At 39.7% G+C, this 24,102-nt stretch overlaps 1 protein-coding gene across 8 annotated transcripts in view; it reads left to right on the forward strand.

Moving 5' to 3' along the window:
• Window positions 1–24,102, forward strand: part of AKT3 (AKT serine/threonine kinase 3) — a 304,322-nt gene that overhangs the window by 136,194 nt on the left and 144,026 nt on the right. For 5 of the 8 annotated variants that reach the window (XM_049633841.1, XM_049633846.1, XM_049633844.1 and 2 more), the window contains one exon: window positions 23,910–24,021. In XM_049633841.1, coding sequence (XP_049489798.1) covers window positions 23,910–24,021 — 112 coding nt within the window. Of the gene's footprint in view, window positions 1–5,784; window positions 5,899–14,764; window positions 15,166–16,058; window positions 16,292–23,909; window positions 24,022–24,102 lie in introns of those variants that run through there. The other 3 variants (XM_049633847.1, XM_049633848.1, XM_049633845.1) reach the window with 3 other exon arrangements.

Raw genomic sequence — 24,102 nt, forward strand, 5'->3', positions numbered from 1 at the left:
CTTTCTTTCTTTCTTTCTTTCTTTCTTTCTTTCTTTCTTTCTTTCTTATGTTTATTTACCTTTGAGAGATAGAGACAGAGCAGGAGTGAGGGAGGGGCAGAGAGAGAGGGAAACACAGAATCCAAAGCAGGCTTCAGGCTCCGAGCTGTCAGCACAGAGCCTGACGTGGGGCTTGAACCCAAGAACTGTGAGATCATGACCTGAGCCCAAGTCAGACGCTCAACTGACTGAGCCTCCCAGGTGCCACTCTTCAGTATGTCAGTTCTGTCTTAAGCAGAAACCTGAATCTATTCCGTGCCTTTACGCTCGCCCCCCCCACTGCCTTCACATCTTTACCCCATTCCCAGTCCATTTCTGTTTCTGCTGATTAGTGTTTGAACTGTAAATCAAACTATAATCACCCCAGAACAAGCTTATTGTCTTCTATTATAGATTCTTAACTAGATGCTCTGCCTGTAGATTCGACCGACCACTTACATTCTGACCTTCTCGTGACTGTCACAGGGACCATTCCCCAGTTAAGTCCTCACCGTACCATTCCACTGTGATGGCTCTGCCATTGCCTACTGGATGAAGTCCAGCTTCTTTAGTATATCATGTGGGGATCTCGTCAGTCTGACTTCTGCTTTCAACTCTCGCTTCCTGTGTCTTCTGGGTGGTCACATGTGGGCACAATGAAGCGTTTGTGATTCCCTACACAAACTCCACAGCTCTTCCACTCTGAGGCTTTGTTCATGCTGTTCCCCCTGACTGGAATGGCTTTGTGGCCTCTATTTGTCTGGATCATTTTTTTCATCCTTTAAAATTTAATTCACATTTAAATGCCCATCCTTATTCCTACTAAATTACTCTTCCCTGCCTTTCATCAAGCTGGTCTCTTTTGTTGTTATCACAGTGGTTTTTGGTTATTTGTTCATGTGTTACATCTCCTCTGCTGATCTGCGAGTTATTTTAGGGTAAAGAGCCTAGTGTTATTTATCTTCTGTCTCCTAGTGCCTACCTATTAGGGCTTAATAACCATTTTTGAATGAATGAATGAATGAAAACAAATAGTCCAGATTTCTCCAGTTTTAGATGGAAAAGGAGGCCTTTTGAAATTCAGTGATCTGTATAAAGTTACCTTACTAGGTAGTGGTAGCTAAGTGCCAAGGTTAGAACTCAAATTCATCTACTGTCATTTGCATTTTATTTCCCTCCCCTGTCCCCATTCTGTGCCGTTTTCCCTAGATTGAGAGCCTTGAGATATGATTTGGGGTCAGAGTTACGATATTTTAAATGGCTAGATAGCCTTTGGCATGCAGAATGTAAACTCTCCAAGCCCCTGAAACATGGATGAAAAGATCTGACCTCATCCTCCTTTGGGGGATCATATATGAACTCTATGCGAAGGTCCTCTCTACATATCGTACTGTAGAAATGTAAGTAAAAATAACCATTGTTTTTCAAGCCAAGTGCCTCTCTAATCAGAATTATGATTTGGTCAGTTGCTAATTATAGATTGAGATTATTTTTGCGCAGGAAACATTACAATTTGGGAAATAATATAGGATACGTAAGACATGAGCATTGTCATAAAGCTGCGTTCACACGTACTTTGAGCACAGTAGCTGGTCTACCCAGTAGTCATGGTCTCAAATGTTTTGACAGTTACCAGCCCAACTGAAGAGTAAAACAGCTCCTCAGTGGAGAGTTTGGACATTTGTCCGTGTGTCTTGGGGCTCAGCTGCCTTTTTACCTACTCCCTTTCACTCTCAGTGGTGGGAAGAGAGACGTGCCAACCTGTGTTCTAGTAGCACCTCCCAGAAATCCAGCTTATTCCGTGTTGCAAATTCTGACCATATCTCTTTCCTCTCTGAAACCTTTCTTCAGTCAGCTTTTTAAAAAATAGGTCAGTCTGCATTTCTTAGGCCAATTTTGAAATGAAATGTTTACTCATTAACCTATTTTTCTTCTTTTTGTAAGAAAGTAAGGGGGCTTAAACCTACCAAAAAGACATCATTACCTCTGAATACGTAGTATAAAAGATATTTTAAATACATAGAAAAATGAGGCGATTTCTACTAATGTTTTCACTGTGGCTCTTCATGGGGATAGAGAAATTGCTAATTGATTCTCACTCTTACATAACATATAATACAACCTAGAATAGCAACCCTATAAATCTAGGGTAACTCTATACCACATAAATATAGAAGAATTACAAGAGATCTGGCTAGTTCACTTTTAAAGGGTTTATTGATCATTAGAACCATACTAGACACTAAAAGGAGTATAAGATACAATGTTTGAATGTGGGAATTTGTCATTGACTGTGGAAGACATTCACAACACCCTGCAGTGGGAGGAATGATGAGATTCGTCCCCAGAATGAATTTTATAGAAGTTGAGAGAATAGGTAAAGGTAAGCTAGGGTGACTAGGTAAGGATTTTAGCATGAGCTCTGGAGGATAGGTGATATGTAAGTTTTCGGAAGAAGGAGGACATTCACGGTGAGGTTAACAACATACGCACATGAAGTCCGGAATTAATGAGGAGCCTATTTTGTGAATAGCATAGGCAATATCACAGGTAGATAGAGCATTCATGTTGGAGAAAAAACAAGATTAGATACTTTGTAATCAGATTGTGAAAGATCTTAAATACCAACTTGATGTTTTTAATGGAAACCAGCTGGAAACCGTTGGAGGCTTTTATGCATTAGGTGTCCAAATCAGTATCTGATGAAAAGAAGAACCTACCAGGTTACGGTAGAAAGGGGACATCCGTAAGCAAATGGCGCTCTTCCCTCCATGAGCCAGTCGGTCAGCAAGATATCGTCTTGTTTCCGTACTCTGCAGTCTCCCTGCTACCATCCTGGGGCAGCTCTTCATCAGGTTCTCCTTGGACTATTAAGTCTCCTAGTTGATCTCTTGCCTTCAAGTATTCTCCTCTCTGGAGTATTTGGGAGCAATGCATAGGATAGATTAATCTTCGGAAAAAAACTTCCAAGTATCACCTCCTTAGCTCAGAAAAATCTCACATTTTTCCATTTTTTGCAAGAGGAGCCTGAATGGCTATTTATTTATTTTTTTTATGTATCATGTATCAACAATCGAACACTTGCCCAAATCATACCTATGTTTATACTCTGTGTATTTTCAATATTCACTTTGTCTTCTATTACTCTTTAATGTTCCATACTTTTTGACGTATATTGCTACATTCTATTAGGTTGAATTACATATAAAGTTCTTAACCTCATTTTTGTTTTCAGTGATTTTTATTTTATGTACTTGATCATTTGAAGATTTGGTGCTTTTCTTCCCCTTGCCTGTGATCAGATTTTTAGGCAAACAAAGTTATGTCCTGTAATAGCGGTGTCTCACTATATATAATAGAGCCCTTACTTAAAATTTGATCATGTAGTGGATAAGTGCAACTGTAATCAGATCTTCTTCCTTTCTGTCATATTTTCTAGGGGGTACTGTAATCATTTATTTGCAAAGTTTAACCCATAAACTAAGTTTAGAACGGGGAAAGGAGAAAACCTTGTTAAAAATCACTTTAAAGGGAGATTGTTTGTAGAAAATTACAAAGAATAATAATGCCATACTCAGTCACACATTCTCTTCCTGCCATTCAAATCACACCCTGATATGATAAGAAAAAATTTCCACAGAATGTCTATTCTTCCCTTCTTTTTTTCAGCATTACACAACAAACATGCAAAAAGAAAAAGTATAATCCTGTTTTCATGGACATGACTATGGAGTTCAGGGTTTCAGATGCGGCTCCTAGGTGTGACAGCACCCCTCAGCATCACGTCCTTTATGGACATAAATTTACATTGTGTGTCACATGAGTTTCCTATTAGATAGTCTGTTTTAGTACTTCCTTCGTTAGAACGTTGTAAGTGACCTGCTCAGACGTCTGTCACGAGTCTTCCCTCGCGACTTTTCTGAGCTCTCTGTCACCCCCTTTCCTGATTTACTTGAAGCTAATTTATAGTTGCAGTCTTTACTGCCATAGCCTCATTTATCGGAATGTAAGTTGGGGGACGCTTATGGAGAACCCAGGGGAGTGATAAACTTCTAGAGCACAGTGACTGTGTATGCTCATGTAAAAATTTTCCTGCAACATTTGTGACAAGGTCTGTGTGGTGGAAGGTCATCTGTCTTGGTTCTGCTACTTTACGAGTGTGTGGCCTTGGGCAAATCACATCATTTCTCTGGTCTTCATTTTTGTCATCTTTTTTTTTTTAAGTTTATTTATTTGTGTATTTATTTTGAGAGAGAGAGAGAGAGAAAGAGAGAGAGAGAGAGAGAGGGCACAAGCAGGGGAGGGGCAGAGAGGGGGGGAGAGAGAATCCCAAGCAGGCTCAGCACTGTCAGCACATGGCCTGATGCAGGGCTTGATCTCACCAACCATGAGGTCATGACCTGAGCCAAAACCAAGTCTGACACTTAACCGACTAAGCCACCCCGGTGCTCCCATCTTTAGACACGAAGGTTAATAATACCCACTTCTCAGGATTATGGTAAGGATTAAATGAGATGCTGTATGTGAACATGCTTTGTAAATTGTGAAAGGGTGTGCAAATAAAAGTCTCAATGTAACAGGAGATGTGCAGTAATTTTGCTCGGTTGAGTTAAGTGACAGCCATCCTTCCCTTTCTAGCTACATTACATTGGAATGGCAAGGAAACTACTTGATTGGATTTTCTTTAAAGATCATTAGAAGTTTTAGGTAGAAACTATTTGCAGTGCTGTCTTGCACTTGAAGACAGTTTCTATGGGTTGGTTGGGGGAAGAAATCCCAATTTCATTTAATGCCAAGGACTTTGATCTGTAACAGCTAGTCCTTGTAACTAAACATGAGCTAGACCCCCAAACCATGGCCATGGCCACCTCTGGCCAAGGAAGGAAGCATCACTACAGCTGCAAGGCCAGCCCCATTTCATTGGCCTCAGAGGAGTGGGGCACAGACCAGATTCTTCAAACCTTCAAGCCTTTGGGAAGTCAAAGCTTCCACGGGTGGTTGGTCCACGTGACTGTTGTTACCCCTTATTTTAGTCAGAAGTTGTTTTCACTTTTTAATAGAAGGAATAAAATCCTCACATATCTTTCTGACTATCCTGAGGGGATCCCTTGGTTACCATCCATTGGTGGAAAGTTTTTGATTAATTTGGTTCTTCCATTAGATGATTACTGTTTTATAAGGTGGAAGATGCATTGGGACTTGTTCTTAGGGGAAGGCAGGCAAGGAGTGATGAGTTTCTGTAGCTTATGTTAAATGATGTGAGGAGACCCCAGCAGAGCCAGCCTTCCTTCTCTCCCTCCTCTCCTTCCTTTCTCCCTTCCTTCTTCCCTTCTCCCTCCCTCCTCCTCTCCTCTTCCCCTCCCTTCTCTCCTCCCTCCTCTTCTCCCTCCTCTTCTTCCTCCTTCCCTTCCTCCTCTCTCTTTGAACTTCTCCTAAGGTCAACAGTTAACTACCATCTATCCAAAGATACTGACATAAAAGAACACCCTGCATGTAATTAGTTTCACTGAATTATTCTCAAACACTTTACCTCAGACTCTCTCCTTGACTCTCTTTCCTAGACACACTATCCAACCAACAGCCTCCCTCACTTAATTCTGTTTTTGAAATTTCCTACCTCGTGTGCCTATGATTTAAAGTAACACAATTTGGAAGCATAGGAGTTATCACAATTAATATTTAAGCATATTTTTAGGAAATCTAAGTTCTAATGGCTATTTAGAAAGTTTTTATTGAGGGTCTATTGTGTTCTCAACATTGTACCAGGTACTGAGGGAAAAAAGAAGGAAATAAGGAAGGAAACCAACCTTTCTTTGAGCGTTACTATGTGCCAGGCCCTTTCACATATGTTATCTCATTTAATCTTCACACCGCTCTGAGGTAAGTATTATGTTCTCTATTTTAAAGAGACTGAGGGAGGTTATGTGACTTGGTGAGCTCGCTTACCTGGCAAATGGCCGGGCCAGGATTTCAGCCCGTGCTTCACAGAATGACTCTGAAGCCTGTGCCTGTGTTCATTTCATAATCCACAGACCTGGGTTAGCCCTTGGCTTTGGAGGGTTTATCATCTAGTAGCAAAAATCTGCCACAAATCCTTGGAATTGGTATTTTGAGATGTTTCATTCAGTTCTGAAGTAAGTTTTACAATTAACACATTGAGTAAGAGTTTAGGAAAGGGAGGGTCGTTAAGGACTGGATCATCAAGACGAGCTTCTTGGAAATTGTGCTCGTTTGGAGAAAGAGTAAGATTTCAAAAGATGAAGTACATTCCAGGTAACGGGAATAGCATTAATTTGAAATGTTATTTCTGAGAAACTTCGGCTGAATCTCTTATTGTTGATTTAAATGAGTATGAAATCCTCAGATATGAATGAAAGCTCCAGATGGTATGTTATTTTTTTATCCCTGTATAGAGTGAAAAATATCAAAGGAGGAAGAAGGATAAATGATGGGAATAAATATGGCACTTGAAATCTGTAGCAGAATGCCGTGCTCATACCAGACACTTGTTTTCTCAGGGTCACATTTAGGCACTCGCCCCCCTTAGCTGACCTGGTGTTGTACGTTCGGTTCTTGCAGTAACATCGCTGTTCCTCGTCTCTCCTTGAAGAGTATAAAATAATTTTACTGATACAAAGTAGCACTCCATTTTAAAATCCCATCTTAAAGGCAGTGTTTTTTCTTCAGCTAAAAAGGTTTCCAATGATAGCTTTTCACTTGGAAAGGGTACATTATCTCTTTATCTGTTTATTAAAAACAAGACCCTGACTTCTTAGATAAAGGAGAGGTAAGGTGGTGTGGAAAGGAGTGGGCGAGGGGCACTGGGTGGGAGGCTCTCCCCCTGCAGCCTGGGCATGAGAAGCAGCTATGTGGGTTCAGCCACACGCTTGTGTACTCTTTTGCACTAAGTTAATTATTAACAGGTCAATCCAGCTCGGTCTTGCAGGTAAAAATTTGCTGAATGTGTAACGCTGCCCAACATGAGCCAGCCTGTGTGCACTGTTGTTTTTTATCTTGTCACCGATCCCAGCATTGTCCTCCATGATGCCCTTCCATCTCTGAAGGGTCAGAATCATTCTTTCCACACACTCTTCTGACTATACTCATTTATGAGCTCGTTACATTTATAGATCATTTTTGGTTAAATTAAATGTGGATACATACCTGATTTGTTTGTTTAATACTTATTTTTTAACTTAATTTTTTGTTTTCTAGAACGTAGATGTTTATGTGTAATTCATTTTTTTAATTGTCGACTAAAAGGGGTTATATGCCCATCGTATTTGCCTGTCATAGGAAATTAAGAGGGACTTGAGGAAGCAAGGAAAGAGAATTGACATTTTTTAAGAGCCTCCTATGTACAACGTGCTTTATTTATGTGATCACATTATGTCACGGCAGGAATGACATGAAATAAAACTACCTAAAAATCCAAGCAAACTAGACACTGAAACCAAGATCTAGAGAGATTAAGAAACTTTCCCAGAGCCTCTAAGCAGATAGAAGGCAGAGGTCCGTCTGATATCTGGCTGGAGTGTGTTGAAGCATACACAGGGCTCAGACGACAGCTCTCTTCAAGTAATGTTTAGTCAGCACCCACAGAAACTTCACCGTATGCCAGCCATTATACGCAGTGGGTTAATAGCAGATTCTCATTGTTCTTGAGAGATGTATTTTATGTCACAGCAATTCTTACTTATTCTGTAGCAGGGGGACAAGCATGCAGGTGATAGCTAGGTGGCCGGTTATTTGATAGATTCCTATCAACACGACTGGTAATATCAACTGGTCCCGCCACCACCCAGGGATTCCAGAGTTTTGTCACATGTGGTGTCAGGGAGGTTACAATGAAGGATCCATACGATTCTTTCTTGTGATATTCAGTGGTTTGCCAGTCAGCAACATGGTAATTTCTCGAGACATTCAGTCTGCTGAGAAGTAGTAGTAGTAATAATAATAATAATAATAATAATAATAACAACAACAACCACCACTTGTTGAGGACCTTTATGGGTATGTTAATCCCACTAACAGTTTTCCAGGATATATACTATTGCTTTGTGATAGCCAGGGAATGAGGCTCATGGAGTTTGCCGGTGATCATGTGAACTCTTAAACCCCCAACTTGCAGGTTTCAAGGGCAGTGATTTTTTGCGCACTGTTGCTTAACTGAAACCTCTCCTGCTGCCCCGGGGTCTTGAGGCGAGAGGTTTTCTCGTGTGGGTAGTTCAGAAAGTGTGGGCTTTCCATGCCTCTAGACTAGTTTATATGTCGGTCTCAGGGATCCGATCTGGTGATTCTCAACTAGCGTGAGAAGATTTGTTTCAGAGCTCTGAGCTGCTTCTCTTTGTGGAAACTGAAGCTTAATGCAGAGGATTCACTGGTATGTGACCATTTCAGCTTTGCTTTTCTAATTATGTCCGAGAGGTCATAGGAGAGACTGATTATGAGAGGCATAATCATCTGGATATTTCATATGACTCACGATCGTTGCATTTTTAACAGATTGGACTTGAAGGACACGTGTTTTGTTGATCTCTCTGCCCTTATAGTCTAAATCACTCCCTGTCTTTTCCCTCCATATCTTTATACTAATTTAAAAGCATTTATTTATTTATTTGAGTGAAGTTAACTGAGGCCCAAGGCCAGGGTGCAGGGAAGGACCTTTAAGCCTTGGAATTTAGGAACACTATGCAGGCATTCTTTTGGATTGGAAATAATACATAATCAAGCAGATGCTAATGAAAAATGAAATGCAGGGAGAGAGAAAAGAGACTAGGGTGGCTGTGTGAAAGTTTCATGGAGGAGAGTACATCGCCCCTTTATTACAATAATGTTGCTGCCCTATAATAAGGTCTTTCATTGCTGGTTCAGCTTTTTTCATTCATTTGTTTTGTGCTCTGCTTCCTGTTACTAATTGTCAGCACAATCGTCTTCCAACTATGAAGTCTCAGTGTCCTTTTGGACCAATTTGTCATTGTCTTTCTCCCTCACCCCCCAACCCGTGCTCTCAGAATCTATTACTATGGTTGCATTTTTAGACATTTTTTATGTTTTAAAATGGCACTGCTTTTGAAACACGCCAGAATAGTTTATGATAATTGAATCATCCAACCAGCAACAGTTACTGCTTCCAAAAGCACACTGGTGAAGTTTAAAGTTTCTGTCTCTATAGGATATTCTTATAAAGTGATTAAAAATAAACATGCAATACTCTCTTTATAGCAGTATTTCATACACATTGTTCCTTTGAGCTTCACAATGGCCCTGGGGAAAGAGGACATTTCATTAAACTATATTCTTGACATAATTCAGCAAATATTTGGAATTTCTGTGCCTATAGGAAGTTACATTTTTATTGTTTTCCTATCAATGGCTCTTGATTCTTAGACTATTGTAAGAAATCTTCAGGGTTGGCTTACATTGACAAGCCTGAACAAATTCCAATATCCGAATCCAGGCACATGTTACATGTTATTTCCTGTACGGTTTTTAACTTTTTGGCCAATACATATTCCAAATGTACTCTCTGCCTTGAACCAGTGATTTAATATTGACAGAAAGACATTTTTCAAATTTAATTTCTGTAAAGAACTTCTGAAACAGTATTATTCCTTGACAGTTCATCTGTCATCTAGAACTTTCCCTATCTTATGATATGTGATAAAAGTTTATTGGTGTTTCTAAGTTTTGTATTCTCACAATAGATAGCAATTATTTTTGGTGCACAAATACTAGACAAGAAGTTTGGTCAGTTTACTTTGGGGGAAAACAATTTCAGTACTCTCTGTAGGTCACCTATTTCTGTCGATTAATTGCAGAAAACTGGTAAGTGTAATATACAAAGTTTGTTGTAAAGAAAGAAAACTTCACTTCCTCTCTTGTAAGTAGCTAACATTCCTAAAACAGTTCATGACATACCAAGAAGAGCCAAGAATTCAGAGCTAGAAAACATGGATTAGAGATTCAGCTCTATAACCTTAATGACTTGATGATTTTGAATTAGTGACTGAAAAACCAGACAGCTTCCATTTTCTTATTTGTGAAATGGAAATAATGAAAACCCTCTAAAACTTTACTGGGAAGATTAAAGGGAAATAATGCACGTAAAATCTTAATGTTACAGGAAAGCAGCTGATAATAGGCCAAAATAATGGCTTAGTACTTAATTATTTAAAAAGAATAAATTTTGGAGAAAGATGTAGTGGAAAGCAAAGTTTCCCTACTCAATTGGGAAAAGATAGAAGATGAGATTTTTTTATTCTGCTGGAGACAAATGAACTGATTATTCCAATGTACACTCTTCATTTATCTTGCAATGCACCACTTATACCCAATTTTGAAACATACTGTTTTTGTGCTATAGTAAAGACCCAGAGGCCTCTTTATGGTTATGACTGAAACCTTTTAAAGTCAGGATAGCTTATTTGGAGTCAGAATTCTGAATGGAAACCGAGACATCTCTGTCTTTCCTTAAAGTTATAAGAAGTTAGTGTTTTCCAGATCGGTCAGATTGTAATAATGACTCTTTGGTTATCTTTACATATGGTTTAAATGAAATTAATAGGTTTGTTGGTTTATAATCTTCCAAAATTCATTTTTTTTTTTTTTGATAGTTCTCTGCTTTACTCTGAATGGATAGGCCTACCTTTTGGTTGTTCTCCAAGGAAAAAATCCCTTTAACTATTCTATAAATCTACTGCTTTCTACTAGGGAAAGGATACTAGCTTTTAATTGTTAGAGCCATGGCTGTGCAATCAAGAATTTGATTAGGCTTTAGTTTTTTCAAATTGATGTCATCATTGAGATTTATTTATATGTATACATAGAGTAAACTGGACAAATGGATTTTGAAGAAATAAGTAAGATTGGTGGGGATCATAAAGTAAATTGTGCTTCTCAAGGCATGTGAACTTTAAAATATTGAGATTATCTTATAAGAAAAAGAGAACTAGTTGTGATAAACTCTGTTGCATCAGAAATATTTTCTATTTAAAAAAAAAATGCTTATTTATTTATTTTGAGAGAGAGAGAGAGAGAGCAGTGGAGGAGCAGAGATAGAGGGAGAGAGACCCCTGTCAGCACAGAGCCTGACGTGGGGCTCGAACTCACAAACTGTGAGATCAAGACCTGAGCTGAAACCAAGAGTTGGATGCTTAACTGACTGAGCCACCCAGGCACCCTGTATTCAGAAATGTTTTCTGAAGCTCTTTTTGTTTGTTTGAATTCAGGCTGTGACGAATCAAACAGAACTATTAGAAGTACCAGGTACCCTGAAGCTTACAGTATAGTTAAGAAGATACACTTGAAGCAGTCTGTAACTAACAGTATGTGATCAGTCCCAGCATGTGCAATGTAAATGTTAAGTGCAGAAGATCTTCCAGAGTAGAGAGTAAGAGCTGGAATCATCAGAGCTTTTCAGCGACTGGAATCTAGGTAGAAGGGAAGGAAAGTGTTTCACATGACAGAAGCAGTGTGAATTAAATCCTGAAGTTAAGAATAATCCGGGAGCTTTTTAAAAAACAAACAAAGCAGAAAGAGACCCATGAATACAGAAAACAAACTTATGGTTGCTGGAGGGGAGGGGGGTGGGGAATGGACAGAGTGGATGAGGGGGAGCGAGAGGTGCAGGCTTCCAGTGGTAGAATGAATAAGTCACAGGAATAAAAGGTACAGCGTAGGGAATATAATCAATGGTATTGAAACGGCATTGTCAGGTGACAGACGGCAGCTATACTTGTGGTGAGCACAGCATAACATACACTTGTTGAATCACTGTGTTGTACACCTGAAAAAAAGAACCGGAGAATGTTTAAGGGACAATGAAGATATACATATATATCAGGAGAAAGTACTCCTTGTCATTTTCAATCAGCTTTTAAATTTTTCACACTCCACAAGCGATACCATACAGTGTTTGTCTTTCTCTGGTTTGTCTCACTTCTCATAATACCCTCAAATGTGATCCATTGTTATCCATGAAATTGCAGGGTATTTTTTTTTAATATCACATTTTCATCATCCATTTGTCCATCATAGGGAAATTAGGTTGTTTCCATACGTTGGCTGCTGTAAATAATGCTGCAATGAACAGGTGGGAGATTTCCAGATCATATGGTAGTTCAGTTTTTACTCTTAGGAACCATCATAGAGTTTTTCATAGTGGTTGCCACCAATTTCTCTTCCTACTAACAGTGTTGTATAAAGGTTCACTTTTCGTGCAAGCCCAGCAACATTTGTTATTTGTCTTTTTGATTCTAGTCTTTCAGACAGGTAGAAGGTGATGTCTCATTGTGGTTTTGGTTTGCATTCCCTGAATGATGAGTGACGTTGAACATCTTTTCATGTTTATTTTGGCTTTGTTTATTCAGCCCTTCTGCTTGGTTTGTAATCAGATTACTTGTTTTTGTTGTTGTTTATTTGTTTTTTGGTGTTGAGTTGTGTAAGTTCTTTACATAGTTTGGATATTAACCCTTTATTGGATATGTCATATGCAAATATCTTCTCCCATTCAGAAGGTTTCCTTTTTGTTGTGTTGGTTTTCTTTGCTGTGCAGAAGCTTTTAATTTTGTTGTAGTCCCAATAGTTTAATTTTGCTTTTGTCTCCCTGGCCTCAGAAGACATATCTGAGAATGTAGAAGAAAATGTTTCTATGGTTGATATCAGAGAAATTCCTGCTTGTTTTCTTCTAGGAGTTTAATGGCTTCAGGTCCCACATTATTTAGGTCTTTAATCCATTTTGAGTTTGTGTGTATGGTGGGGTTTTGTTCTTCTGCATATTGCTGTCCAGTTTTCCCAACACTGTGGTTGAAGAGACTGCCTTTTCCCCATTGTATATTGCAGCATCCTTTGTTATAGATAAAATGATGAAATAAGTGTGGGTTTGTTTCTGGGCTGTCTGTCCTATTCCACTGATCCATGTGTCTGTTTTTGTGCCAGTACCATACTGTTTTGATTACTATAGCTTTGTATTATATCTTGAAATCTGGAGTTTTGATACCTCCAGTTTTTCTTTTTCAAGATTGCTTTGGATATTTGGATCCTTTGATTTTCATACAAATTTTAGGATTATTCTTTTCTAGTTCTGTGAAAATGGCTGTTGATATTTTGATAGGGATTGCATTGAATCTATAGGTTGATTTGGGTAGTATGGACACTTTAATGACATTTGTTTTTTTTTCTTTAATTTTTAAAAATGTTTATTTATTTTTGAGACAGAGAGAGACAGAGTGTGAGCAGGAGAAAGGCAGAGAGAGAGAGAGAGGGAGACACAGAATCTGAAACAGGCTCCAGGCTCTGAGGTGTCAGCACAAAGCCCGACGTGGGGCTCAAACCCACGAACTGTGAGATCATGATCTGAGCTGAAGTCGGATGCTTTAACCGACTGAACCACCCAGACACCCCAACATTCGTTCTTTCAATCCATGAGCATGGAATATTTTTTCGTTTATTTGTGCCATGTTCAATTTCTTTCACCAATGTCTTTTAGTTTTCAGAGTACAGGTCTCTAGCCTCCTTGGTTAGTTAAGTTTATTCCTAGATATTTTATTCTTTTTGATGCAATTATAAGTGATTTTTTTTCTTAATTTCTCTTTCTGCTGCTTCATTGTTAGTGTGTAGAAATGCAACAGATTTCTGTGTATTAATTTTGTATCCTGTGACTTTACTGAATTCAGTTCTGAATTCTAGTAGTTTTTTTGGGTGGGGTATTCATTTTGTTTTTATTATTTTTTTTAATGTTTACTTAATTCTGAGAGAGAGAGAGAGAGACAGAGTGTGAGCAGGCAAGGAGCAGAGACAGAGGGAGACACAGAATCCGAAGCAGGCTCCAGGCTCTGAGCTGTCAGCACAGAGCCCGACGCAGGGCTCGAACTCACGAGCTCTGAGATCATGACCTGAGTGGAAGTCCGACGCTTAACCAACTGAGCTACCCAGGTGCCCCTTATTGTTTTTATAGTAAGGAATAAAATTTGAAAAGGATTTGGGCTTGCTTATGAGTGACTAGTGGGGTTGAGCTTTGTCCTGCAGAGACTTGTATATTTTTGAGAAGGAGAATCGTCTATAGAATAAGAGTTTGAGGAAGACTGCTCAGGCCTGTAGTCATACTGGGACACCTTGGACAGGGAGAAGGGTGGGGGAAGGGAGACCATCTGGGAGGCCAGTTCAGGGATCCCGATTTTGGTAATGAGTGTCTGGTTGAGCAGTGAAAACAGACGTTTCTGAAAGAATTGTTAAGATGAATGTGGCTTAGCTATGGGTCAGAAGAGTCAAAGATGAGTGTGTTTATTGCGTGATTAGGAAAATGATACAGAAATAAATTGAATAGAAACACTGTGTCAATGTGGTAATTTTCAGTGTGGACGATAAAAGAAAATATGAAACGCTTTTAGGTATGTTGAGAATGGGATGATAACAGGGCCTCAGAAAAGCAATGCCAGCTTTGCCATATGGAAGGTCCAGGTTTGAGAGTCTTCAGACATCAGGTGACATTTGAGGCAAAGCCACCAGAGAGCTCCCCCAGGATTATATCCGCAGCCCTCCCCAGGTCACTGAAGAGCCCCCTGACCTCATTTCCTACCATTTCCTGAACTCCAGCCACCCTGGACTCCTTGCTGTTTCTCGGACACATCTGTGGGCCCCTTCCCGCTGCCGGTCTGTGCACTTCCTGTGCCTTCGACCGGAAGCCTCCTCCCACAGACGGCTGCACCGGAGCCTCCTTTCCGTGGGAGGACTTTCCTACCCTTTCGTTCTAAAGTAGTACCGCCTGCCTGCCATTTTAACTCGTTGCCCTGCCTCATTTCTCTTCGTAATACTTACAAGCAGTACTAGGTTAATAAATTCCTTGTTTTACTTGGTTATAGCTTGACCACGCCTCCACTCAGTGGAGCAGAAGCTTTATGCCAAAATAGGGACTTTGTTTTGTTGGCCGCTCCACCCCCAGGGCCTAGCTTGGTGCCTGGCACACCGTGGGCACATGATAAATACTCATTTAGTGAATGAACTTACTAAGGACAAAATGATCACAAAAGCACAGTTGAACACAAAGGACGGAGCCTAAGGGAGCAGCTCCGTTCGGAGGAACGGAGGAAGAGACCTTGAGAAAGAAGACCCTGGAGCCATCAGAGGGATGGAAGCAAAACTGGGAAAGTCCGTGTCCTGGGGGTGCGGGGGGAGGGGACTTGCAGGAGGGGGGCCAAGAGCATCAGATACAGCAGAAAAATGGGACAAGAACAGGGAAGAGATACGAGGGATTTTAGGAGAGACGGCAACCGCAGCGTTACTGATGGTTAGGGAAAGGCGACCGACGAAGGCCAGTTCCGTAGCCCGTGGTTTTGAGTAATGGGCCGTGAGGGCAGGGCGATCAGCACGCAGTGCACGCGCGTGTTGGTGTGGGTGCGTATTTATGGCTTACGCCCCTTGGTGCGAATGGCGATGCGGTGATGAGCGTGTGGGACTAGAAACTGTCCCGTTGGCACAAATAGAAGCACGAGGCATTTACGTTGTAAATTAGAGTTGGTACGAAATAAACCGATTATTCCAGCAGTGATTCCTATAAACTTAAATGCCCAATGAAATATTCTGAAGTTTAAATTGCATTAGATGAGTCTAATTAACCAGAAGAGCCTTTATTTTAGATAGTCTCATGTATATTTTATATTTTAAAAATAATTTCCTTTTCCACAGTCAGCCATTTAAGCCTTTGGGGGTTTTTGTTTTGTTTTTTGTTTTGGATACAGTACTTTGAGGAAAGAATCTAATATTATTTTGGAGGGGGTTTCCGTTTTTGACTTTTGATGATGGGAAATTTCAGATGTACGGATAAAATAGAATAGCTTAATGAATTCTCCTCTACCTGTTACCTAGACTTAACAGTTAGTGTTTTATCAGACTTACATTATCATTTTGTTAAAATATTTCATGTAAACTCAGGTATTATGACATTTATCCCTGAATTCTATGTAAACAATAAGGAATTTTCCCACATAGTTACAGTATCACCGTCTACCTTTATTAGGTGAATTTTATTAATTTAGAAATTTTATCAATTTAGAGCTCTTTAATAATATCTAAGAAGAAATTCATACTCGGGTTTTTTCCAGTTGTCACCTAAAATAGCTTTAACAGCTGGCTTGTTTAACAGAATACATTAAGGCTCTGCTGGTCTAGAAGAGTTCTGGGTTCTATATGACCCCCACTTTGGTTCTGCATTCACTGAGCAGAGAGACGAGGCTGTGCGACCTGTGGAGAGTCCCTTCTTCTGGAATATTCTCTGGTAATTGCTTCTCAAAGTGTCATTAACTTGTCACATGACAAAATTTGTCATCTGTTCTCTCATTACATGTATTCATATGAGACCTGCTGTGTCTAGGCACAGTAATAGGTAATGAAATTGTATGGGCCTTGCTCTTAGAGAACTTGGAATCCAATATACGTTCTCATTAGATTCTTTTACAATTTTATTATTAGATCCCAGTTTCATCATACTTTAAGTAGAAGTTAGTTTTTCTTATTTAGTTGATCCAGAACTAGCACTTATGATTATTTTTCAGATTTGAACACTGTACCCAAGAACAGGCTATGTTAAAATGGTTAGATGTTATCCTGTTTACATCTAAATAATCCACTTCTGTTTGTTTTGTGGCATATTATCATAATAAGCTGCCCACTGTGATAGCTGAGTATCATGGGTTTCTGTGCCATTGTTAAATAGGATGATGTAGGGGTGCCTGGGTGGCTCAGTCGGTTAAGCTCTGACTCTTGATTAAGGCTACCATCATGATCTCATGGTTCGTGAGATCAAGTCCCATATCAGGCTCTGTATTGACAGTGCAGGACCTGCTTGGGATTCTCTCTCCTTTCTCTGCCCCTCCCTTGTTCACGCTTGCATGGTCTCTCTCAAAATAAATAAATAAGCTTTAAAAAATTAGGATGGTATAGACCTTCATTTACTGAAATGAAAAATTTGCAACATATTAAATGAGCAGAGCACCTACATAATATGTCTTACATGTTGTGATCTCATTTTTATTTTTAAAAAATGCTTAGAGAAGTTCTGAAGGAATGTACATTAAAACCTTAACAGTGGTTATACTTGTGTGGTAGGATGTTGGTTAATTTTCTTTTCATTTTACCTATATCTGTTTATGAATTGTTCTACAGTAAGCATAGATAATTTATACAATGAAAGTAAATAAATCAGTGAGTTAAAAACAGCTTGACTACACAACATTGTATATGTACATAACACCATAGAATTGTACATTTAAAATTAGGGGTGCCTGGGTGGTTCAATTAGTTGAGCGTCCAACTTCGGCTCAGGTCACGATCTCATGGGTCATGAGTTCGAGCCCCATGTTGGGCTCTGTACTGACAACTTGGGGCCTGGAACCTGCTTCAGATTCTCTCTCCCTCTCTCTCTTCCCCTGCTTGTGCTCTGTGTGTATCTCTCTCTCAAAAATAAATAAACGTAAAAAATTAAAAAAATATATACATAATAGTATTATATTTGAGGACTCAAAAATACACCCTCTTTATGGCCATTATAACTGACAGCATTATTTCATTGTGCCATTTCATTATAAATAGAATCTATTATTATGCCTTTGTTTTTCATGTTGCCTATTAGTAGAACTTATTTAAAAAAATAGTATTTAAAGGGTTATAGAGGTTGAAATAAAACCTAATCTTTTAATAAATTCTGAACAGATATAAAAAAGATTCTTTTTGGTATGTAGTTTTTTGATTTGGTGTGTTACAATCCCTCTAATTGGCTTCCAGGTTTACAAAGTGATTACAGCTTCAAATATACTTGGGTGTCTGTGGTTCAGAACATGTAAACATAAGCAGAACACTTGAAATTTAGCTTGCAGTTTAACTTGCTCAGGTGAATTTAACTAGGATACCTAATTTAAGTACCAGTGTAACAAATGCTTTGCTGAAAGGTATGATGGGTTATGATATAATAAAAGTTAGCTGCCTGGCATTTTATATGAGAACACTTGCTTTTTTCTTGTGTGTTAAATAGCTCCAGAAATCATAGCTAATCATTTGGTTAATAGCTTTTTAGAATCGCTATTCAAAGCTTCTGCTTTTGATTTTAGAATTTTCACGTGGCCTACCTTGATTTGGGAACTTTCCCGTAATTAAAAAGAAAATATTCTTCTGAAGAAGTATTAGCTAATCTACTTATCAGCCACCATTCCCTTTAAGAATAAGAGTCTCCTTTAAGAATGAGAGTTTTCAGACATGAACCATATTCTGAAAACTCCTGTATTTCTCTTCATTTTACAGGGAGCTGTAGGATGTGTTCATGATTCCATATTTTGGTTAACATAAAAGAACCCAAGGCTCACTTGTTTGTTTAAACATGGTAATTGACAGTGTCAACGGTTTTGTATTCAGATTCAGCTCTTTGACTACATCTTTGTGCAGCAATAAACCTGATACGGAGATAGAGTGCCCTCTTCCCTTGTACTGACCCGAGTACCATTGAATATCTTGAGCCAGCTTTTGGTAACTGCTTCTCTCTTTTACTGTCTCAATCTCTTTTACTGTATCATTTTGAAATAGGATTCATTTGTAGAGTATTTCATATTGAAACATATAAAACATAGGTTTGTTTCTGTAAAAACAAAGTAGTAAAAACTACGTGTTCATAATAACATTTTTGTTCAGCTAGGCTTCAGAAGGTCCTGACTGAAACCTTTAAGCCATGAATGAAGTACTACTTTACAATTACATGTGTTGTAATTGGATGTTGAATGATTAATAACAGAGTTTGGTGTGTGCTATAGGTTGTAGAGAGTCTCTTACTCATTTTTGTTACTATACTATGCCCAGAGTCTTACATAGTGGCTGGCCCAGAATTGGTATAGGTCGTTGAGGCCATGAATATTTAGCATGTTTAGTCCAAATAGCCAAGTTGTGCATAACTACTTAGGTCATTGTGTTATTATTTTAGTATTTTTCCAAAACCATCCTATATGTAAATACAAATAGTTTATTCGTTTCTAAGAAGTTCCTTTCCAGTGGTCTGCTAGAGAATGGTAATTAATCACTTGTTTATCACTTTTGTAAGTTATGTTAATTGATAATCACTTAGAATCCCATATGTAATATTTTAAGTAGGTTGTTAAATTATAGCACTGAGAAGTTTTTAAAAGTATATCCCTTAAACTTCACTTAGGTATAGTGTTGAAAATATGCTTCCTTTAAAGTCTTTCTTTAATTCCTGAACCTGGGGGCTTGGAGGTGTGCTTTGCATGGGATCACAGCACTGCTGGTGTGAGAGAGGCTAGATTTGAGTCTGACACTCTGATTTAAGTTTTTTTTTAAGTTTTTATTTATTTTTGAGAGAGAGACAGACAGACAGACAGACAGACACAGCAGAAGCAGACTCCAGGCTCTGAGCTGTCAGCACAGAGCCTGACGCAGGGTTCAAACCCATAAACTGTGAGATCATGACCTGAGCTGAAATCAGACGCTTAACCACCTGAGCCACCCAGACACCTCTGACACTCTGATTTTAAAGTCTGCTGTCTTAGTCATCTTAACATCACCACAGGAGTGACCTTAAGTAAACTAAAGTGTAGGTGAACTTAGATTGGGCATTCTTACTTCCCTTATCTGTTCTTCCTATTTCTGCTTCATACAGTCCATAGAGTTCACCCTTGAGTATTTCTGTCAGGCCTGCCCATCTTGTGTCTGTCCTCTATTCATTACTTTAAAAGTCACTCAGTCAGTTGTTCAGTCATGAGGTATGTCCTGTGTCCCCTTACGTGCTATTGCGTCCTAGGTGTTATGGGGAAGGTTTGCACATAATTCCTAACTTCTAAGTAATTTCTCTACTAGGGTGTCACTTGAACTGTATAAAAACTGACTGGAAACTTAATAGGAGTTTTGTGAAGTAGGAAATGGGAAGAACAGTGGTCTTCACAGAGAATCAGGTTGGGTCTGTGCTTTATAGGTATAAACGTATAGTATATAGTATTTATAGTATTTGTAGTACAGTATTTTAGAACTTTCAGATTTAAACAAAATATAAATTGGCATTCTGTATTTGGTGCTTTTAACATTCATATTTCAAAAAGTATGTGACATCGCTGTACAATATTTAACTGTGGAACAGATTTTACTATCTGTCAATTCTACCACCTTTTCATTATTTTGCACACCACCAGGTTCTCACTTTTCTTACCCATTTTGAATTCACCAGTTGATTACCTAAATCAGGGTGCCGTGACTCCTCTCTTTTGCTTCTTGCTTTGCCAAACTTACTTGGTTAAATTACAGCTTTGCTGAAATCCAGTCCTCTGTATGCCCCAGCCACACCCATGTAGCTGAATAAATACATCTGGGGGAAACACGCAACCATGTGAATTCTTGACTGTGAAATTCCAACGGGCCCCTGATGCTGCCCCGCTGTCGTGTTACAGTTCCCTAGTCTGTTCGCTTTTCTATTCTCCTAGAGGGCTCTTATGTACCTTCTGTCTTCTCAGAGCCTCAGCGCATCCTCTTCCAACCTGAATCTCTTTTTATACATTGTTTAAATGTTTGTTTATTTTTGAGCAAGAGAGGGAGAGAGCTTGAGTGGGGGAGGAGCAGAGATAGAGGGAGACACAGAATCCAAAGCAGGCTCCAGGCTCCGAGCTGTCAGCACAGAGCCCAACGCGGGGCCGGAATCCATGAGCTGTGAGATCATGACCTGAGCTGAAGTCGGATGCTTAACTGACTGAGCCACCCAGGCGACCCTCTTCCAACCTGATTCTTAAAAAAAAAAATTTTTTTAAGGTTTATTCATTTCTCAGAGACAGAGAGACAGAGCGTGAGCAGGGGAGGGGCAGAGAGAGAGAGGGAGACACACAATCTGAAACAGGCTCCAGGCTCTGAGCTGTCAGCACAGAGCCTGATGCAGGGCTTGAACTCATGCACTACGGGATCATGACCTGAGCCGAAGTCGGATGCTTAACCAACTGAGCCACCCAGGCACCCCTCAACCTGATTCTTAAAGATGGCTTTATATCCCGGTTCACTGGGGGAAAAAAAATAGAAGTAATATGCAAATCCTCTCTACTAGCTCCTACTTGCATGTATACCCTTGATTGCTTTGGGGCTCTTAGTGTCTTGTTCTCTCACTAAATAGTCTATACTCCTGACTAGAGCCAGCCCTCTGCTTGTCTAGCAAATCCTCTCTTCTTATCTGCATAAGGAAGTTGCTCCAGAAATTTACTCCTCTTATATCATCAAAACTACCTTCTTGTTAGGTACTCCTATCAGAATTCATCCAACTTGGACAATATTTGGTAAGTGTCTGCTTTGGGGAAAAATAGTGTTTAGGCACAGATGGGCACAGTTCTAGGTGCTAAGAATCTTATCAGTGCAGCTTACATTCTTGTTGGGGAGATAGACAATAAACAAAAAAGATACTAAGCCATTTCATATGTTTGAGGGTGATAACGTATGTGAAATAAAAAAGTAGAGCAGGTAAGAGGGGTTGGGGAGGCCTGGGTCAAGGGTGCAGATCACAGAATTTCAGCAGCATGGTCGCGTGTAGGTGAGATCTGATCTGAGACTTGGTCGGCCGTGGGCTGTGTGAGGGGACAGAATGCCAGGCAGAGAGCACATCTAGACACAAGGCTAGGAGAGAGGGTGTAGCGCCTATCTGAGAAAGTGCACCAAAGCCAGGGTGGCCTGGAAGGGAATACTGACTAGGTTGGGAGGTCAGAAACTTAAGCTGGGTGGGTGGGAGGCCCAGATCATGTAGGACCCTTGTTGATCATTTCAAGGCCTTTGTCTTCTATTCTTAGTGAATCAGAAGCATTGCAGAATGTATTCTTGCAGGCGATCATGTTAAGATCTCTGGCCACTCATGTTGAGAGCAGACTACAGTGAGGGGCAGAGAGAGCTACTCGAGTTCTGGGCGCGTTCACGTGAAAGATAATGATGGGTTGTTCCCAGACAGTGGGAGAGGAGAGAAATGATCCTAGATACATTTGGAAAGCAGAGCCAACAGGCTTTCCAGGATGAGATATGAGAAGAGAGGAGGAGTTAAGGGTGGTGCCAGGGCTTTTGACCTGAGCACTTAAGGGGATGGAGGTGCCATCATCTGAGATGGAGAGAGCTAGAGCGGAGGGTGGCGGAGGGGGGAGGGGCAAAGGTAGGAGCAATCAGCTCACTTTTGGATGAGTTCAGATGTCTTTTTTTTTTTTTTTTAAGTTTTTATTTAAATTCCGGTTAGTGAAATACCAGTTTCAGGTGTACAAAGCAGTGATTCACCCTGTGCTCATCGTGACAGTTGCCAAGTTCTGATGTCTTTTAGAATACAGTTTCTAGCCTTCAGTAATGGATCTAGCCCTTCCACATTTCTGAGTAGGAAGAGCTGGTTTTATGGCACCTGGGAGGTGTAGGCATTTGGCAGTGAGAGTCTGAAGTAGGACTGCATTGCTGGAAAAGTCATGTCCTGGCAAATACTACCAGTATCAAAGAGGAGCACCCCATGATTTGAGTCTGGATGGTGGAAAAATTAGGAAAGCCAGGAGGAGGAACAGAATCAGGGGAAAAGATAGTAGGTGTTAGGTGTCATACCAGTAATTCAGCCAGGTAGATTGACCCACTGTATAGTTAATCGTGGGTATCACGAAATACAGATCCAAGATGGAAAGAAGTGTGGAGTTTTAGATCGGTAAACCAAGAGATGATGGCTGAAACTGTGAAATCTTATTAGACACGAGAAGAAAACTAAGTGGAGACCCTTCGGTGAATGATCTTTTTAGGTCAAAGAGTCAACAAGGAACTGGTCCAATGTGCTCAATGACTTGAGTCCTATAAAGAGAGACGGAGGTCGATAGTTGCTAGTGATGGAGGGACCGCAGAATAGATAAACACTGAGAAAACACAGTTGACTTCGTCAGCTGCAGGGAAATTGTTTCTTTCAAAAGAGCAGTGTTCGTAAAACAACCCTACCCTACTCTGTCTTGTTGGCCACTACCGCGTATTCTTAAAGTCCTGCTCAGTATATACACCTGATAATGATAACTGACATGTATTGACAACTTATTATGTGTTACATGCTAGTCTCAGCATCCTACTGATTTATTATTAATCCTCACACCAGTTTTATGATGTAGTTACTTGTTTCCCCTTTGATACTTACAGACCAGAAAGGTTAATTAACTTGTCCCAGGTTACATAGTTAATGGTAGGAAAAGAAATTGAATCCAAGAATACTGGTGTTAGAATCCACACTTTCAGCCACTACAGAATGCTCCTCCTCTTCTTTGAAATCTTCTGAGATATTCCCTGACTTAATTTATCACTTTTGATGAACTGGCTCTATGGGCTGTGCTTACTAAGATTTTTAAGTGGTGTATACTGTAGAAAAGCTTATAATCCAGGGGGATAAGGATACCTTTTTAAATGATAAATAATAATACAAGATAGTCTATACTGAGTGAAAAATGAAGGATATGATAATAAGTAATGAGAATATGGAGAGGTGAATGTTTGGTTTAGGACCAGGTTGATATAAAAGGCTTCCTGCAAAGAGTGGGATTGGATCTGGACCTTTCAACTGTAAGTGATTGCAATATGGGGAGGGGTGAAATCAGTGACCAGCGCCCCAGATAATAAGAACTGCTGGAACAAAAGGTACAGATACAGGACAGAGCAAGATGTGTTTGGGGAAAGTAAGTAGTCCAGTTTGGCTGGTTAATAGAGCATGTGGCCAGAATGGATGATGGAATGGAAATACTGAGGTCAGATTGTGAACAACCCTCAATGGAGGGCCCTGGAAAGCTGAGAGGTTGCATAGAGTAGAACTCTGTAGTTCTCAAATCTTTACTTCCTGATTTAAATGTAAGTATATTCAAAGAGACATTTTATGTCATTTCTAGAATGCCAGTTAATGAAAACAGAACGACCAAAGCCAAACACATTTATTATCAGATGTCTCCAGTGGACCACTGTTATAGAGAGAACATTTCATGTAGATACTCCAGAGGAAAGGTAAGAAATGTTTTTCCTATTTTGTGAAAAAGCAACAATCGGTAAAAAGATATATGTGTATCTGACTTCACCATTTGTAAA

The sequence above is a fragment of the Panthera uncia genome, chromosome F1 (genome assembly GCF_023721935.1).
Source record: "Panthera uncia isolate 11264 chromosome F1, Puncia_PCG_1.0, whole genome shotgun sequence".
Taxonomy (NCBI): domain Eukaryota; kingdom Metazoa; phylum Chordata; class Mammalia; order Carnivora; family Felidae; genus Panthera; species Panthera uncia.